This window comes from Oncorhynchus gorbuscha, linkage group LG03 (genome assembly GCF_021184085.1).
Source record: "Oncorhynchus gorbuscha isolate QuinsamMale2020 ecotype Even-year linkage group LG03, OgorEven_v1.0, whole genome shotgun sequence".
NCBI lineage: Eukaryota > Metazoa > Chordata > Actinopteri > Salmoniformes > Salmonidae > Oncorhynchus > Oncorhynchus gorbuscha.
In genome coordinates this window covers 51,548,335-51,568,611 of record NC_060175.1, presented here as the reverse complement: position 1 = coordinate 51,568,611, position 20,277 = coordinate 51,548,335, and the positions used below count along the sequence as shown (strand labels likewise).

General features: G+C 43.6%; 1 protein-coding gene and 1 long non-coding RNA gene across 5 annotated transcripts in view; one reads left to right on the top strand and one right to left on the bottom strand.

The window, feature by feature from the left end:
• The window catches only part of LOC124031511 (contactin-4-like), a 187,779-nt gene that overhangs the window by 64,115 nt on the left and 103,387 nt on the right, over positions 1-20,277 (bottom strand). For all 4 annotated transcript variants that reach the window (XM_046342832.1, XM_046342830.1, XM_046342833.1 and 1 more), the window contains exons 6-9: positions 19,875-20,078; positions 14,621-14,723; positions 14,102-14,286; positions 10,956-11,095 (exon numbers count right to left, since the gene is read on the bottom strand). In XM_046342832.1, coding sequence (XP_046198788.1) covers positions 10,956-11,095; positions 14,102-14,286; positions 14,621-14,723; positions 19,875-20,078 — 632 coding nt within the window. The remainder of the gene's footprint in view (positions 1-10,955; positions 11,096-14,101; positions 14,287-14,620; positions 14,724-19,874; positions 20,079-20,277) is intronic.
• Positions 9,857-17,873, top strand: LOC124031513. Its single transcript, XR_006838135.1, has 3 exons — positions 9,857-9,938; positions 10,999-11,159; positions 17,812-17,873. It is a non-coding gene; the product is annotated as an uncharacterized LOC124031513 (long non-coding RNA).

Genomic DNA, 20,277 nt, shown 5'->3' with positions numbered 1-20,277 from the left:
TAGCCTAGTGAACGAAACCTGTAACGTTAAAAATAAATGTAACACAGCGATTGCATTCAGAAGAAGTGTATCTAACTATATATATGTAGAACATGCATATTTAGTCAAAGTTTATGATGTGTATTCCTTGTTAGCTGACGTTATCTGCCGGAGCTATCGTCATTTCTCAGGACATTTGAGTAGCATTTTTTTGAACGATGCATCATTGTAAACAGAGATTTATGGATATATATATAGCATATTATTGAACAAAACATAAATGTCCTGTGTAACATGTTATATTACTGTCATCTGATGAAGATTTCAAAAGGTTAGTGCATTATTTTTCTTTTAATCCTGCGTTTGTTGATTGCATATTTTTTTCAACTTGGCTATGCAAATTAGCCGTGTCTTAGGTGGTGGTTTGACATAAATATGTGCTATGTTTTCGCCGTAAAACATTTTAGAAATCTGACTTGCTGGGTAGATAAACAAGGTGTTTATCTTTCATTTGAGCCATTGGACTTGTTAATGTGTGGAGGTTAAATATTTTTAGGAATATTTTTGCGTTCCATGCGCCACCTTCCAGCTGAACGTGGGGGGGTGTTCCAAAATTGGAACCCTAGTCCCCTTCTGGTTAAAATGGTTACAGAGTTGAATGGCTGTGATAGGAGAACACTGAGAATGGATCAACAACATGGTAGTTAATACACAATACAAACAGAGAAAAGAGTGGGCCCAAGAATTGAACCCTGTGGCACCCCCATAGAGACTGCCAGAGGTCCAGAAAACAGGCCCTCCGATTTAATACACTGAACTCTATCTGAGAAGTAGTTGGTGAACCAGGAGAGGCAGTCATTTGAGAAGCCAAGGCTATTGAGTCTGCCGATAAGAATGTGGTGATTGACAGACTCGGAAGCTTTGGCCAGGTCGATGAAGACGGCTGCACAGTAATGTCTTTTATCGATGGCGGATATGATATCGTTTAGGCTCGAAAACCAGATATCGCAAGCTCGGAAACCAGATTGCATAGTGGAGAAGAAACGGTGGGATTCAAAATGGACGGTGATCTGTTTGTTAACTTGGTTTTTCGAAGATTTTAGAAAGGTAGGGCAGGATGGATAGAGGTCTATAACAGTTTGGGTCTAGAGTGTCTCCCCCTTTGAAGAGGGGGATGACCACGGCAGCTTTCCGATCTTTGGGGATCTCAGAGGATACGAAAGAGGTTGAATAGTCTAGTAATAGGGGTTGCAATAATTTCGGCAGATAATTTTGGAAAGAGAGGGTCTCGATTGTCTAGCCCAGCTGATTTGTAGGGATCCAGACTTTGTTCTTTCAGAACTTCAGCTGTCCGGATTTTGGTGAAGGAGAAATGGGGGAGGGGGTGGGTGGGGGGGGGGGGGTTGAGCAAGTTTCTGCAGGGGGTGGCCTGGGTAGGGGTGGATGGAAAGCATAGAAAAATGCTTATTGAAATGATCGATTATCATAGATTTATCGTTGGGGACAATGTTTCCTATCCTCAGTGCAGTGGGCAGCTAGGAGGAGGTGATCTTATTCTCCATGGACTTTACAGTGTCCCAAATTTGTTTGAATTAGTGCTATAGGATGCACATTTCTGTTTGAAAAAGCTAGCCTTAGCTTTCCTAACTGACTGAGTATATTGATTCCTGACTTCCTGAAAATTACATATCGCGGGGGCTATTCATTTACATTTACATTTAAGTCATTTAGCAGACGCTCTTATCCAGAGCGACTTACAAATTGGTGCATTCACCTTATGACATCCAGTGGAACAACCACTTTACAATAGTGCATCTAAATATTTTAAGGGGGGGGGGGGTGAGAAGGATTACTTTATCCTATCCTAGGTATTCCTTAAAGAGGTGGGGTTTCAAGTGTCTCCGGAAGGTGGTGATTGACTCCGCTGTCCTGGCGTCGTGAGGGAGTTTGTTCCACCATTGGGGAGCCAGAAAAGCGAACAGTTTTGACTGAGCTGAGCGGGAACTGTACTTCCTCAGTGGTAGGGAGGCGAGCAGGCCAGAGGTGGATGAACGCAGTGCCCTTATTTGGGTGTAGGGCCTGATCAGAGCCTGGAGGTACTGAGGTGCCGTTCCCCTCACAGCTCCGTAGGCAAGCACCATGGTCTTGTAGCGGATGCGAGCTTCAACTGGAAGCCAGTGGAGAGAGCGGAGGAGCGGGGTGACGTGAGAGAACTTGGGAAGGTTGAACACTAGACGGGCTGCGGCGTTCTGGATGAGTTGTAGGGGTTTAATGGCACAGGCAGGGAGCCCAGCCAACAGCGAGTTGCAGTAATCCAGACGGGAGATGACAAGTGCCTGGATTAGGACCTGCGCCGCTTCCTGTGTGAGGCAGGGTCGTACTCTGCGGATGTTGTAGAGCATGAACCTACAGGAACGGGCCACCGCCTTGATGTTAGTTGAGAACGACAGTTTGTTGTCCAGGATCACGCCAAGGTTCTTAGCGCTCTGGGAGGAGGACACAATGGAGTTGTCAACCGTGATGGCGAGATCATGGAGCGGGCAGTCCTTCCCGGGAGGAAGAGCAGCTCCGTCTTGCCGAAGTTCAGCTTGAGGTGGTGATCCGTCATCCACACTGATATGTCTGCCAGACATGCAGAGATGCGATTCGCCACCTGGTCATCAGAAGGGGGAAAGGAGAAGATTAATTGTGTGTCGTCTGCATAGCAATGATAGGAGAGACCATGTGAGGTTATGACAGAGCCAAGTGACTTGGTGTATAGCGAGAATAGGAGAGGGCCTAGAACAGAGCCCTGGGGACACCAGTGGTGAGAGCGCGTGGTGAGGAGACAGATTCTCGCCACGCCACCTGGTAGGAGCGACCTGTCAGGTAGGACGCAATCCAAGCGTGGGCCGCGCCGGAGATGCCCAACTCGGAGAGGGTGGAGAGGAGGATCTGATGGTTCACAGTATCGAAGGCAGCCGATAGGTCTAGAAGGATGAGAGCAGAGGAGAGAGAGTTAGCTTTAGCGGTGTGGAGCGCCTCCGTGATACAGAGAAGAGCAGTCTCAGTTGAATGACTAGTCTTGAAACCTGACTGATTTGGATCAAGAAGGTCATTCTGAGAGAGATAGCGGGAGAGCTGACCAAGGACGGCACGTTCAAGAGTTTTGGAGAGAAAAGAAAGAAGGGATACTGGTCTGTAGTTGTTGACATCGGAGGGATCGAGTGTAGGTTTTTTCAGAAGGGGTGCAACTCTCGCTCTCTTGAAGACGGAAGGGACGTAGCCAGCGGTCAGGGATAAGTTGATGAGCGAGGTGAGGTAAGGGAGAAGGTCTCCGGAAATGGTCTGGAGAAGAGAGGAGGGGATAGGGTCGAGCGGGCAGGTTGTTGGGCGGCCGGCCGTCACAAGACGCGAGATTTCATCTGGAGAGAGAGGGGAGAAAGAGGTCAGAGCACAGGGTAGGGCAGTGTGAGCAGAACCAGCGGTGTTGTTTGACTTAGCAAACGAGGATCGGATGTCGTCGATCTTCTTTTCAAAATGGTTGACGAAGTCATCTGCAGAGAGGGAGGAGGGGGGGGGAGGGGGAGGAGGATTCAGGAGGGAGGAGAATGTGGCAAAGAGCTTCCTAGGGTTAGAGGCAGATGCTTGGAATTTAGAGTGGTAGAAAGTGGCTTTAGCAGCAGAGACAGAGGAGGAAAATGTAGAGAGGAGGGAGTGAAAGGATGCCAGGTCCGCAGGGAGGCGAGTTTTCCTCCATTTCCGCTCGGCCCTGTTCTGTGAGCTCCGATTGAGTCGTCAAGCCACGGAGCGGGAGGGGAGGACCGAGCCGGCCTGGAAGATAGGGGACATAGAGAGTCAAAGGATGCAGAAAGGGAGGAGAGGAGGGTTGAGGAGGCAGAATCAGGAGATAGGTTGGAGAAGGTTTGAGCAGAGGGAAGAGATGATAGGATGGAAGAGGAGAGAGTAGCGGGGGAGAGGGAGCGAAGGTTGGGACGGCGCGATACCATCCGAGTAGGGGCAGTGTGGGAAGTGTTGGATGAGAGCGAGAGGGAAAAGGATACAAGGTAGTGGTCGGAGACTTGGAGGGGAGTTGCAATGAGGTTAGTGGAAGAACAGCATCTAGTAAAGATGAGGTCGAGCGTATTGCCTGCCTTGTGAGTAGGGGTAAATTGTAATGTAAATGTATTTAGAGGGCAAGTTGGTCAGGATGGTATCTAAGAGGGTGCCCATGGTTACGGATTTAGGGTTGTACCTGGTTGGTTCTATGATAATTTGTGTGAAATTGAGGACATCTAGCTTAGATTGTAGGACGGCCGGGGTGTTAAGCATGTCCCAGTTTAGGTCGACCTAACAGTACAAACTCTGAAGATAGATGGGGTGCAATCAATTCACATATAGTGTCCAGGGCACAGCTGGGGGCTGAGCTGGGGGCTGAAGGGGGTATATAACAAGCGGCAACGGTGGAAAGGTGGATTTTTAAAAGTAGAAGCTCGAATTGTTTGGGCACAGCCTGTCATACTATCCAGGTCTATCTCTGAAGTAAATTGCAACTCCGCCCCCTTTGGAGGTTCAATCAATCAAATGTATTTATAAAGCCCTTCTTACATCAGCTGATGTCACAAAGTGTGCACAGAAACCCAACCTAAAACCCCAAACAGCAATGTAATGCAGGTGTAGAAGCACGGTGTCTATCTTGTCGGAAAATGTTAGGACAATAAACCCCCAGGGATGGAAATTTCAGGATTTTTGGTGACCTTCCTAAGCCAGGATTCAGACACGGGTAGGACATCCGGGTTGGTGGAGTGTGCTAAAGCCGTGAATAAAACAAACTTATTGAGGAGTCTTCTAATGTCAACATGCATGTAACCAAGGCTTTACGGTTACAGAAGTCAACAAATGAGAGCCTGGGGAATGGGAGTGGTGCTGGGGACTACAGGGCCTGGGTTAACCTCTACATAACCAGAGGAACAGAGGAGGAGTAGAATAAGGGTACGGCTAAAGGCTATAAGAACTAGTCTAGTGCATTCGGAACAGAGAGTAAAATGAGCATATTTATGGGCACGGAAGAATAGATTCAAGGCATAATGTACAGACAAGGGGATGGTTGGGGATGGGAATACAGCGGAGGTAAACCTAGACATTGAGTGATGATGAGAGAGGTTGTCTCTAGAAGTGCAATTTAAGCCAGGTGAGGTCACTGGTTGTCTGGGGGGTCGAACAAAAGGGCTAGCTAAGGCATATTGAGCAGGAGTAGAGGCTCTACAGTGAAATAAGATAATAATCACTAACCAAAACAGCAATGGACAAGGCATATTAACATTAGGGTGAGGCATGCGTAGCCGAGTGATCATAGGGTCCAGTGAGTAGCTAGGCGAGCTGGAGACACGGCGATTCATACAGCTATCATATCATAAGATGAATGCACCAATTTGTAAGTCGCTCTGGATAAGAGCGTCTGCTAAATTGACTTAAATGTAAAAAATGTAAAGCTAGCGGGCTAGCAGAAGGGCCTTTGGGGGACATCGCTTTACGTTGGCGGACCAGTCGTGATGGATCGGTGGGGCTCCATTCCGGCAGCAAAAGGGTCCAAAGCAATTGGCAAAAACGGTATAGCCCGAGAAATAGCCTGATAGACCTCTTCAGCTAGCCGGGAGATGGCCTAGCTCGAGGCTAGCTCCAGGCTAACTGGTGCTTGATTCGGGACAGAGACGTTAGCCAGGAGTAGCCACACGGATAGCAGCTAGCTAGCTGCGAAGATCCGGTGTAAAGGTTCAGAGCTTGCGGTATGAATCCGGAGATGTGGAGATGTGGTAGAGAAAAAGCAGTCCGATATGCTCTGGGTTGATATCGCGCTGTGCAAACTGGCAGGAATTGACCGGGCTGAGACTGGCTGATGTCCGAGTTAACGGTGATGAATACAAGCAGCGGATAGCTGACTACTAGCTAGTAGCTAGTTAGCTGGCTAGCTTCCGATGTGGGTTCCAGTAAAAATAGCACATTGTTTGAGGCGGATTGCAGGAGAGTATGTTCAGTCCGTAGATGGGAATTGAGATTAAAAAATAATCAAAAAATGTATACGAAAAATATACGAAGAAAAAATATGTATACATGGGACGGAACGGGACAAGACAACAGTCTGACTGCTACGCCATCTTGGATTCGAATCAGATACAAAGATGACAGTGAATGTTGCTGAGTGGCCGAGTTACAGTTGTGACTTCAATCTGCTTGAAAATCTATGGCAAGACCTGAAAAATGGCTTCTAGCAATGACCAACAATCAATTTGACAGAGCTTGAAGAATTCTGAAAAGAATAATGGGCAAATGTTGCACAATATAAGTGTGGAAACCTCTTAGAGACTTACTGAGAAAGACTCACCACTGTAATCATTGCCAAAGGAGCTTCTACAAAGTATTGACTCAGGGGTGTGAATACTTATGTAAATGAGAGATATTCCTGTATTTCATTTTCAATAAATGTTTTCACATTGTCATTATGGGGTATTGTGTGTAGATGGATGAGAAAAAAACAACAATTAAATGAATTTTGAATTCAGGCTGTAACAACAAATGTGGAATAAGTCAAGCAGCACAAATATTTTCTGAAGGCACTGTAATTGAACTTATCTGAATAAAATAGAAAGGATATTTTTACCATTCCTGAGCTAGTGCTCATTTGATGTTGAGAGTAAAAGTGATAATTTGAAACAGGCCCTATATGCTAGATTTAGAGTTATTTGGCAACTTTAGTTGTGAATGATACAAACCTTAGAATGTCTTAGAAATCAAAACGTGTGCTGCGTGATGCGACTATTGATAATTTGAGAAAGTCACACAAAAAAAAAAAACTTGTGCTCTGTTCCTTGCCTCAGGCTGCACAAGCTGTTCTCTCATCAAGTGATCATTTTTACTGTATACGTTCACCCATCAGACTATTCTCAATTTAATCTCGTCTTTACCAATATGTCAAATCTGTTTTGATTTACAATGGCCCATTGTCAAATGGGCAGGAACAGGGGCAGGGGAAAATACAAGTCATCTGTATGGACTCGAATAGCGAATGGGGGCCGCTTTACCGCCTGTTTTGTTTTTTTATCATGCCGTGTAGGCTACTCCATGCATCAACCACTGTTTGAGGAGCGTGCAGCCTCTCTCTGTGCAACAGGTGATATTCCATCCAAACTCTGTATGCCGTGGGGTTATCCAACCCTGTTCCTGCAGCCAAACCAAGTTAAATCTGTTCGGGAACATCGATATCAACATCTTTTCACGACAAAACACATTTCATTAAACTGTTGACAGCCACTCTTTCTGTTCGCTCGAGAATTGAATGAAGGAGAGAGGGGAGGAGATGGAAACGCACAGTGGTGAAATATTCTGTCGCTAAAGGTAACGTGTCAGCCAATTAATTATTACTAGGCTATTCAAAATCAAATACAAATTCAAAATAACTGGAGTGAATGTGTGAGTTGAGTTTAAAAAGGATGATACTGTTTTGATGATCCGTTTTGATGTGATATTCTATTGTATTTGCATTGACACCAGAGTGGTGAGATGGACAATAGAGTGGTAAGATCCAGACCATTAGGACCTGATGGTCGTTAGCAAGTTGGGTACTATTAACGCATGCATAAGAGGAAATTACCATAACCAAACGGTCAAGTCTAATTTGACTGCGGTCATGACTCATGACTGGTAATACGGTCACTGCAACAGCCCTTTGGATGACGTGATTGATGTCACAAACAAACGTCTGTCATGGCGGTTTTTGAGATGCATTGAATTTGCTGTTTAATTGTTGTCCATTTCGGCTGGTATGAGAAATACATTTGCATTACTGACAGTATCAGAACTATTCATACCCTACTGTGTACCCATGCACTTTAACTACTGACCACACTTGGGAAGTTAGGTTACACTTTATTTGGATAGTCCCATATAGATGATCTACAGATGGTCATATCAAATGATCTGCTGATAAGCAACTGCTTGCTAAGGTTCAGGTTAAGTTTAGGTTTAGATTTAGAATAAGGGCAAGAGTTAGGGTAAAGTTAAGGGTTAGGATAAGGCTTAAGGTTAGGGTTAGGGCTAGGTCAAGGGTTAGTAGATACTGTAGTTAGTTGGAATGTTGTTGACAGTTATAGAACATCTACTGAACATCTACAAACAATCTATTTGGGATTATCCAAAGAAAGTGTTACCGGAAGTTTATATATTTTTTAAATTAAGCCATAAGCCATTGCAGTCAGCTCAAATGTCCAAATGAGCAAGAGAAGCAGAAAAGGTCCCCATTGATTTACTGTAATGAATCACTACAAATGGTGCATCTTCCCCGTTCCTGCTCTCCTTCCATCAGTGACCTTTAGTTATTAGATTGATGAAGCTGCACTATTTGATGGTGAAATTTCAAACAATGGAATAACTCTGCTTGAGTCATCTATTTATCGAAGTGTATTGCTAATCCACCCATTTATTATGTCCATATTAAGGAAATCCTACTCCATGGGAATTAACACCATCAATGTGTCTAACCTTTTTTACCACAGATATTGTACACTCAGAGGCATCAGATACACATGGTTCCCCAAATATGTGCAGTCAAACTATCCGCGTAAAATGAACCGGCTGAATCAACGTTGTTGTTTCCACGTCGTTTCAAAGAAACGACGTGGAACAAACGAGGAATCAACGTTGAACTGACATCTGTACCGAGTGGGATGGTATGAAAATACTGCTTGCAAGAAGTGATAAAAACAACTCAGTAAACGTATCCCTCTTCCATAGAGACAAACAGGAAGGGGTGGGGGGTGTGGGGGGGGGGTACCTCTTACCTACTCTAGTTCTTTCCTTAACCAACTGAGAGAACAAATCATACCATTCCAGCAGACCTTGCAAAGGTTTTTAATCAAATGTGATGCAATGACTAGACAGATTGTTAATTATGCACAGCTGAAGGCAACCCTAATCTGCCTTTATGGGGGAAGGAAAGAGAGAGAGCCTGCTGCTGCTGTTTGGAGCACTGCCACTGGTAACAATAACATGAGCCTGCACCTCTCATTTCTACTACATATATAACATTGAAGGATTGATCAATACCGTCTGTTTTGTTTGTGAACATTTTGTGTAATTAAGAAAATTAACATCAAGTCTGCTTATTTATTACGTCCAAGCTGTGCCCGAGTGCCCACCATCAATCTCCAGAAAATAACCTGGCCACATACTGTAGCACAGGGGACATGGCACGCTCCCATTCAGGGGGTACTGCATAATATTTCCACAAAGCCATACCTTTATCTCCAAAAATATGAGCCGAATGAATAACTTTGCATTTGCGGTCTACACTGTACAGTGTCTAGGTAGTGTTCAGCTCTCATTACTGTGCTCGTGATGGGTCATTTGAGGGAGGCACGGGGACATGGTACAGGAGGTCCCAGGATGCATTGTGGTCAACGTGTTTATAAGGGGCTGGCTAAAACAAATCTAGGATGTGTTTCAAATGATGTCAGTGTGGTTGTAAAAGGCTAACCTCCTTTTTCTCCATTGGTGGTACAGGATTAATGACTGCACTCTGGGAAGAGAGATTTACCAGAAGATTACGGTGGGTCTTATATTATGGCGCCCAGACAAGCATACAATTGTTTGCTTGTTTGGAGTTTGGTCTCTTAAAGGTGGACTCAGGGATGTAACGTAGATGCAGAAGGTAAACAGCATAGTGGGTCAACTTCCGTAACAACTAAGAGCGTTGAAGCGCGAGGCTCAACTTCTCTGCTGTTTTGGTGCCCTGGCTACCACGCTGTAACAGCGTGAAGCGAACCCGTGCACATGCGCAGATACCGTGTGTGACTTTGTGAGAGCGAAGTGTTGCATCTCGCTCACCTCAATATCTCCGGCCCTGCTCGTGGCAACGTCATTTCACTGCGTCTACCTTTAACAAACCAGCTTAGTAGACACTTTCAGAATATTGTAAATCCTGTAAGGTAAGTGGTGTTCTGGGGAACTGAACAGTTTAAAGCCATGCTCTGGGGAATAAAGGTGATATCTAGCCAAATTGTGTTTAGATTTCATTCTTTTTACTACCAAGTGCACCAGGGACTCATATACTGGGAAAGAGAGGCTGAACAAGCCAAGCAGGAAATACACTGCTTTGTCAGTACAATGTTTATTACAGTAATTGAAGTTCATAAAACTATCTGCATTGGGTATGCCAGTGAAATGAGAATCATGTCTGTTAGGCACAATGCATTTATCTGTAGTATCACCCTGAATCAACTCCAATTCACTCCACTGTGAGCTAAACGCAGAACTACAGTAGGGCACTGGAAACTTTCAAAGTGTACCAGTAAACTACCAGAATTTTGGTAACTTTCAAGGAATATATGGCATTCTATCAGATGACATCTAGTGGTCTTTTTGGGTGCTTCAGATTATTACAGGTGTCTGTTATTATTTCTGGCTGTCTGTGTGGCCTTATCACATGCAAAATAGAACTAAATCTAATAAGATCATTTTAAAATAAACATTTGAATGACAGAAGCTGTAAAACATTCTCATAAATATTAACCATCAACTTAGTGAATACCATCGCTGTTTAATATGAGGGTTTCAACCAAGGAAATATCCTTTATATTTTTTTACACACTTCTTTTTACTTTGTCAATATGTCTTTGTTGTAAATATTTTGGCGCCGAACTGGAAGCAGTTGTGAAGTAATACAATAGTTGTACGAGCTGCAGATTGATTTGAAACTAATTAGATTGGATGCTTTTTTTAATTAGGCTATTTTCTCTTGAACCATATGGTCTACCTAGTAGAAACGCATGGACAATATGGACACAGATATAACAAATGAATACGATATAAATAAATAAATAATTAAAAAAGCATTCATGTATAAGCTACCATAAATTGCCATGCATTTTAATTACCAAATTTACCAAAGATTACAGTAACTTTGGTAAATGACCAGTCGCTTTGCAACCCTATGTAGATCTAACCTCCAGTGACTCCAGGTTCTCTCCGTTCTTCATCCACCTATAGGAGGGCTTGGGCTTTCCAGTGGCCTTGCATTCCCACACCAGAGAGTCGTCAATGGGCTTCTGCACATCCTGGGGTTTCTCTATCAGATGTGGAGGGGCTGCATGGTCAAAACAACATGGCTGTGAATTAGAACATTCTCATACAGATCCCATTTCTCGCAGGTAAGCCTGTACTCCTCTAACTTCAAGAACAATGTGGAGTATTTTGAAATCTCAGACAGTTGATCCTGCGCTGAAATTATAATGAGTTATGTATCGTTGCAAATTGACTTAGAACCCAAAAATACAGAACCCAAAAATACAGTAAATGGCATAAATGGTATATGACTATCCTAGTTTTAGGTTCTGTGTGCTGCTGAGACAGTGAACAAAACAATCCAGATGTATTAGTGTATACATGGGTGGGTAGCACATTGCCATAAAATACCTCTACCAAAAACCATTCAAGTAAATGATGGTGGAATTATACAGGAACTTTATTGATTCCTACAGTAGCTTCCAAGTAACTCATGACTGGTTAACAAATTAGCAAGGGGGGAAATAAGGAACATAAACCCGCAGATTTACTGTCCTCGTAACTCTCCGTGTTGTGGATGATGTGTAGGTCAATCCGCCATCATCCTCTATCACACCAGGTCATTGTCACGACAAGAGTAATGGCACACTATACATTTCCATTACGCAGCATCTGACTAATGCCATACTCCCCGACTGACCTTTGAGGTGACTTCTCTGTAATGGTACATACAAATACAACTCTAATTGGGTTCCTGCCTTAGCTCAGCTTGCTTCCAAGAAATTCGAGATAAAACAGTTACATTTGCAATTGCTACTGCATTTCTATCCCCATAACTCCTGTGTGTATTCGATGTGGCGCATGTGTGTGTGAGAGGAGAGAGAGAAAGAGAGCGAGAGAGAGAGAGAGAGAGACATAGGAAACAAATGAAAAAGAGAGAGCGGGTGTGTTTGTGGGGTCTGTGTGTGCGTCTGGGTATTAAGAGGTTAGCCAGTGTGTGTTTTGGACAGAAGTGCCCCTAGACGAGATAGCAGAGAGAGGTACTCTGAGACTCCATTATCACCAGTCATTTAGCATCACATCCATGCCAGCGTAATCTTAGAGAGAAGCCTACTGGTCATGCTCCACCCTCTCCACCTCTCAGGACCCCTTTGTTGTTGTTGTTTTTAGCCCTCTGTCACTCCATCCTTCAGCCACTGTGAATGTATCGACTCTCAGTCACAGACCACCAAATGAAAGCGGGCAGCCCATCCTCGGCTGCATCAGGCCCAGTGTTCACACAATCAGCCCTAACATTTCAAATCAACCAGCTAAAGCAAAGAGGAGATTGGAGATAGGCGATAGGGGAATCAGAGTGAAACTGACACAGGGTTTTTATATTCATGGCATTATCTTGGGATACTACTTACTTTAGGAAAGTATTAAATACACTGCAGAGGCAAATTGTTGATTCAAATAGAGAAACCAATGGCAGTCTATATGCATAGTTAGTTGTATTTAATTAGTTGTATTAGGCTACTTTTTCGATGACATTCAGATGGAATAATGCGCAACTTTTCCCCATTTGATCCCAAAATGCTCTCTCCATTCAAGAGTAAAACAACAGACATTCATTTGAACGTAGCTTCGACTGACATGAAAGGATAATTACCATTCACCTTGTTAAAACACAAGACGTGCAGAACCCTATTAAAGCATTGACATCTAACTACTAAGGACGCAGTGATCAGCAGACTCTCAGAGTTAAATAATGCCTTCAGCTCTTTTCTAGGCAGAAAGCTGAGGCTTTCGCAGCTTTGTGACTGCAGGTTGTAGCGATGTACACGAGATACACTTATCGATTCCCTGATTCTCACACACGGCTGACAAATTTCTCAAAGGCTTAATTCCAAGGGACTTCAAAATAAGAATACAGATATGTTTTATCAGAGAGAGAGAGAGAGAGAGAGAGAGAGAGAGAGAGAGAGAGAGAGAGAGAGAGAGAGAGAGAGAGAGAGAAGAGAGAGAAGAGGGCAGACCTGCTGCTAATTCGGACAAACCATCCCCCATAGCTCACAGCCAGAGCGACGCTGCTGCTGGGTTCCATTACAGAGAGGTGCAGGGAGCTTTTAGCAAGACACCTTGTAAATAATGGCAAATTGTTTAGCGCAGACAATGAGTAATTTGTCAAATATATCATAAATATTTACCCATACTAAAATAGATGATCTGTATGGACGTACGACTGTTATCATCTGCTGTGCTGTTTTGTTATTACCTCATATTATAATGCATACAGCTATGCTGTATCTCATTGCCGCTACCATAGCGAACATACTTTCATATCATTAGTCCAGCCAGCCATGTTAGTTTTCAGTCTTTTCCAGCATCTGTGAGGGATTCACATGTTGTGGAATATAAGCAATTAATTAAACAACAAGTGTAAGAAAACATTCATGGAGCCCGGCGAGCTATTCTTGTAAATGGGTTCTTAGGCATGCAGTATAGAAAGAGTCCAGAAGGGAGAGATCAATGTCAGTGGTACGGCTAGCCACAAATAAGACAGACATATTCAGCAAACTACTACAGTACATTTGCCATTTTGCAAAAAGTAATTTTCACCTTGTCAACTCGGGGATTCAAACCAGCAACCTTTCAGTCACTGACACAACGCTCTAACCGCTAGACGACCTGCCAACACTCCCCATCCACTTCATCCAGATGCTGCACTGCAGATAATTCATGGGGTATATGTGGCCCTGGTCTAAGTATGCAGTATAAGAGCTTTGATCTCCAGTTAAGTTGGATGTCAATCATGATGCCATCTGTTGGAGCCCAATACAAGGTCACATCCAAGGTCTCCTTATTCACATCATCGCTGCTTTAATCTGGATCAAAATATTAAAGGCATATTGGCCACCAGGGCTTTAATCATTTGGGATGCGCTGTTAAAACGATGCTCCCCCATGCAAAGTGGCGGCGCCGCAGTTGATTACCAATCGCTGTTTTAAACCCAGTAAGGTCTCCGTTTGATGCCTCTCAGTCTAAGCGAAACTGACACATGAAGCCATCCCTGGTTCAAATATTCATGTGGTTCAGGATCACCTACCGTAGAAAGAGAGTTTTCCTTTTACAGTGTTCTTCCCCCTGGAGTTCTCTGCCACACACTCGTATGTGCCCGCGTCTTCCTGCTGGAAATAGGGGATTTCCAGGACGCCACTGGCTTTCCTCATGTCCACCTTCCTAGAAAAGGGGATTCCGTCCATTCTCCTCCAGTTTATGGAGGGGACAGGGCTGGAGGGAAGAGTAATGCAGAGAGGTAGAGAAACCTTGGAGCATGTTCATACAAACACAAATCATTGTAACATCGCCACTGTACTTAACCTATATGGATTCAGTGGATTTGACAGAAAAAAGTAAAGTAGGGCATACATCACTCAGCTAGTGAACCAGGAGGAGTCTCACACAGCCCCAACTGTACCAGAATTCTCCAATTTGCAGCCCGGCCTCAATCAGGGCAGGGTTGGAGGCATGCAGTGAAACATGAATACTATCATGCTGTTTGTTAATAACCTTCTGCTTTTCATGTATTTGTGTGCCTGTTTCATCAAGCCCAAAGCATACTTACTTTCCTAATGCAAAACACTCCACTTTCACTGTTGATCCTTTGGCTACATGGACAATCTCTGGAAACTGAACTTCGATCTTTGGCTCGTATTCACCCATTATACCTGAGGAGAGAAATTCACAACCAATTACAAGAAGGCTAAAAAGAAAACTAAAACAACATGGAAACTGCTGATATGTCGTTTCCTACATATGTCCTAAAAACGATTACCATCATACATCTGAGAAGTGGTTATTTTGGAAAGCCACTAACAGGTTTTCTCATTGCTGCTGCTATTCTTTATCTGCAATCCTTTATCACATTTCCAAAGGTTTCTCAGCCCAAATGAGCTCTTGATATTGCGAGGCAAGTGTTATCTGGAAGGTTCCCTGACTGACCGTGAAAGCTCATTCTCATCCGTATCTCCATTTTATAATACTGCCAGGTATCCAAGGGCCTATCAGCCATGGTAAATGAGACCGCTGGACGAGGCTCTAATGGTCTTATACCCAGGGATTCAGCTGGGCTGGGTCCTGCTGGGTCCGAGACCCGTCACCTATGATCCAAATGAGAGCCAGGCGGAGCTGAGACCTGGTACCTTTGGTTATGCTAATGTTTTAATCTATAATGAAACATGTGTTGTCCATATTTAATTTTCCACAGCCAACAACACAAGTAAGCAACAGCAGAATCAGACAACCCCATAGTAGAATAGTTTACCTATTCAATTGTTCAGCCTGTCGCTTTCTATTCAAGAAAATGATATTCCTTCCATTCCTGGGCTCCTGAGTGGCGCAGCGGTCTAAGGCACTGTATATCAGTGGTAGGGACATCACCTTAGTTCAATTCCAGGCTTTATCACAACCAGCCATGATTGGGAGTCCCAGAATTGGCCCACTGTGGTTAGGGGTAGGCCGTCATTGTAAATAAGAATTTGTTCTCAACTGACTTGCCAAGTAAAAATATAGAAACGTGACATGTCTATTTTAATACAGTCTAGCTCAAACATTGATAATCATTGAAAATTGCAACCTATTTTGAAGGTGGAGACGCAGCTGCTCCATTTGCTCCATCACTCGGGTGCCTATGAGCATCATCATTTTATCATCATTTTATCTGAAACATTGAATTTATCCCTCCTGCTATTAGCCCATAGAAATGCATGGGAAAATAGAGAGTCCAAAAAATACATCAAAAGGAAGCATTTCTCATAGAGACAAACTGAGAACACCATCGTGTTTAACCAGTTCTCATACCATGACCTTTAGGAAGGGGACACAGGCTAATGTGACCTGTGTGACTCTGGAGGGTTCATTATTGGCATCTCAGCAGGTCTGGTGCGTTGATAAAAAAAAACAATAAGTTAGAAATGAAATAAAAACAATCATGCCTTCTCATGCGGAATCCTACAAAATAGCATGCACTAGAAGTAGTGATTCCAGACGATCGGAAATCCACTGTCGTGGAAACCTAACTGTCAAATGCTGCTGCTGCTGCTTCTGCAGAGTGTGGTATCTAAACAATTCCCGCCTGACTGCTTAGATACACTCAGTGTAATGTACTGTAATTCTGCGATACTACCCGTGGCAATATTTAATGAAACGTAGACTGACTACACATACAGTAAATGTTTCCCTTGATTCAACCAATTGTAGTTGTCTTAATAAAGACCATATTCATCAGGGAGGCTTAATTTACTCATGTTCATACCTAAGAGGGATGAATTAGTAGTTAGTAGTGGTTTCCATGCTACATAAGGTACTATAGTTTGCTGTACTTGCGCCTGACATATTTGCTAGACATGGTTCACAATCAGTAGATGAAATGTCAGGAGTATTACAAACTGCAATACACTACCATGAATAGATCATACATAACAGAATTGTATCCCTGCATGGTGTTAAACATTAGTTAGAGAAATAATTATTCCTGGGACAAGAAAGCCAACAATTAGATCACTCTCAGACAAATGACCTTTCCATTGGAGAGCCTTTGATAAGGCCAGCCTGAAGCACCAAAACCATTGGCGAGTGGGCTATCTTAAAATTGCAAAGAAACAGCTAATTAACCTTTGGAATTAATTTGTATTCCTTAAAGGCACAGTGCAGTCAAAAAAATGTGATTTACCTGTGTTGTATACACTCCGTGGACAGTTTATTCGGTACACCACCCCGTTCACAAAAATGGTTAGCTCATACGGACAGTGAGTCATGTGGCCATGGCTTGCTATATAAAGCAGGCTGACCGGGATACAGGCATTCAGTTACTGTTAAATTGAAGTATAGAACGGGCAAAACGAGTGACCGAAGCGACTTTTGCCGTGGTATGATAGTCAGTGCCAGGAGTGGCGGTTCCAGTTTCTCAGAAATGGCCGGCTTCCTGGGCTTTTTGGTCCGACGAATCCCAGTTCCTGTTGCATCATGCTGCGGCAGAATCAGGATTTGGTGTAAGCAGCATGAGTCCATGGCCCCATCCTGCCTGGTGTCAATAGTACAGGCTGGTGGTGGTGGTATAATGTTGTGGGGAATGTTTTTCTGGCACATGTTAAGTCTCCTGATATTAATTGAGCAATGTTTCCATGCTCCAAAGAATTCAGGCTGTTCTGGAGCTAAAGTGAGATCTGACTCGGTACTTGATGGGTGTACCTAACAAACTGACCTCTGGGTGTCTATATTTCCACAATATGACATTGGAATAATACTGTGAAATTGTGAAAATTATGACAATGCCTTTTTAGTGTAAGAGCTGTTTGAAAAGAGCACCTGAAGTTTCAGCTTGTTTTGATGGGATGGAGTTTTGGCCTTCCATGGTGACATCACAATGTGGTAAATTAGTTAATAGACTAATAAGAAAGAGAGTCTCAAACTCTGCCAATAACAGCTCATTGACAGTTTTCCTCTCCCCACTTAGACCACTCCTAGACAGACCTAGCAAAATGTTAGCTTGAGGAATTGTTCTCTGCTACTTTCCTTTTACCAATTTAATTGAAAACAATCACAGAAAATGTACTTAATTATTCAGAAATTATTTGATATTGAGATAAAACGACTGCATTGGACCTTTAAAATCACTGTCCTACTTTTAGTTTTTTTGTTTTTTTCTTCTTCTTGAATGGCCTTGAGCCAATCTTTCACTCCAACTGTTTAGGCCTCATTTAGAAACCTATGAAGAAATACCAGTTAATCAATTAAATTACAATTTGTTTGTCTCAGCTCAGCATTCAACACCATAGTGCCCAGAAAGCTCATCACTAAGCTAAGGACCCTGGGACTAAATACCTCCCTCTGCAACTGGATAATGGACTTCCTGATGGGCCGCCCTCACGTGGTAAGGGGAGACAACAACACATCTGCCACGCTGACACTCAAAACGGGGGCCCCTCAGGGGTTTGTGTTTAGCCCCTCCTGTACTCCCTGTTCACACACGATTGAGTGGCCAAGGTGACTCCAACACGATCCTTAAGTTTGCTGACGACACAACAGTGGTAGGACTGATCACCTACAACGATGAGACAGCTTATAGGGATGAGGTCAGTGATCTGGCAGTGTGGTGCCAGGACAACAACCTCTCGCTCAATGTGAGCAAGACAAGGAGAGGATCTCAGCCTCTAGTATTTATGCTGCAGTAGTTTATGTGTCGGGGGGGCTAGGGTCAGTTTGTTATATCTGGAGTACTTCTCCTGTCCTATCCGGTGTCCTGTGTGAATTTAAGTATGCTCTCTCTAAGTCTCTCTTTCTCTCTTTCTTTCTTTCTCTCTTTCGGAGGACCTGAGCCCTAGGACCATGCCTCAGGACTAGCTAACATGATGACTCCTTGCTGTCCCCAGTCCACCTGGCCGTGCTGCTGCTCCAATTTCAACTGTTCTGCCTGTGATTATTATTATTTGACCATGCTGGTCATTTATGAACATTTGAACATCTTGGCCATGTTCTGTTATAATCTCCACCCGGCACAGCCAGAAGAGGACTGGCCACCCCACATAGCCTGGTTCCTCTCTAGGTTTCTTCCTAGGTTTTAGCCTTTCTAGGGAGTTTTTCCTAGCCACCGTGCTTCTACACCTGCATTGCTTGCTGTTTGGGGTTTTAGGCTGGGTTTCTGTACAGCACTTTGAGATATCAGCTGATGTATGAAGGGCTATATAAATACATTTGATTTGATGGTCGTGGACTACAGGAAAAGGAGGGCCGAACATGCCCCCATTAACATCGACGGGGCTGTAGTGGAGCAGATCGAGAGTTTCAAGTTCCTTGGTGTCCACATCACCAACAAACTAGAATGGTCCAAACACACCAATACACTAGTGAAGAGGGCACGACAACACCTTTTCCCCCTCAGGATACTGAAAAGATTTTCAGATACTCAAAAAGTTATACAGCTGGTATGGCAACTGCTCGGCATCTGAACTTAAGGCGCTACAGAGGGTAGTGCGTACGGCCCAGTATTCCACTGGGGCCAAGCTTCCTGCCATCTAGGACTTATATACTAGACAGTGTCAGAAGTCGCCAAAAATTGTCAAAGACTTCAGTACCCAAGTCATAGACTATTTTTTCTACTACCGCATGGCAAGCAGTACAGGAGCACTAAGTCTAGGTTCAAAAGGTTCCTTAACAGCTTCTAACCCCAAGCCATAAGACTGCTGATCAATTAATAAAATGGCCACCCGGACTATTAAATTGACACCCCCCCCTTTGTTTTTACACTGCTGCTACTTTCTGTTTATTATCTATGCATAGTCACTTTACCTCTAGCTACATGTACAAATTACCTCCACTAAACTGTAGCCCTGCACATGTTCTCGTTACCGGTACCCCCTGTATATAACCCCGGTATTGTCATTTTATTGTGTTACTTTTTAGTTCATTTTTTACTTTAGTTTATTTAGTAAATATTGGGGCCAAGCTTTGCCATCTAGGCTGGGCACATAGACTTTGAGGTTCAAAAGGTTCCTTATAACCCCAAGCCAGATCAATTAATAAATGGATCGGTAAATTGAACCCCCCCTTTGGGCTACTTTCTGTTTATTATCTAATAGTTCTTAACTCTTGTTTCTTGAACTGCATTGTTGGTTAAGGGCTTGTGAGTAAGAATTTCAAGGTAAGGTCTACACCTGTTGTACTCGGCGCATGTGACAAACAACATTTGAATTGAATTGATATTCAAATGTGATGGTATTTGATCACATTAAATCGCACAAGGGCCAGAAAAGGAACACGTGACCTAGAAATATACTGTTTAATAAGGGTTGTAGTAGAGTTGCTGGAGAACTGGATCTCACCATCACTGCGCAGCACCAGAGGAGTGGGCGGGCCTTGGACCCTGGTCTTGGTGACAGTGTTGGTCACCACACAGGTGTAGTTGCCCACATCAGAAGGCTCCACTTTAGCGATGTATAGATTTCCAGTCTCCTGGGAGATAAAGCGACGCGTGTCCTGCTTCACAAATGAGGGGTACTCATTAAAAATCCAGGAGAACGTCAGATCTGTGGAAAAAGGATGACAAATTATTTTTTTTAGATCAAATTAAATCTAAAACTACACAGGGGTTAGAGGGTCAAGCTGACTCTCCTTCTTATTAAAATAATATCACGTGAAAATACAGAAAATACCAGATTTATCTATGGTTTGTCAGACTGGAGTTGATTTGATGGTGTAGCGGGTGGGTGGTGTTGTGGTTCAATC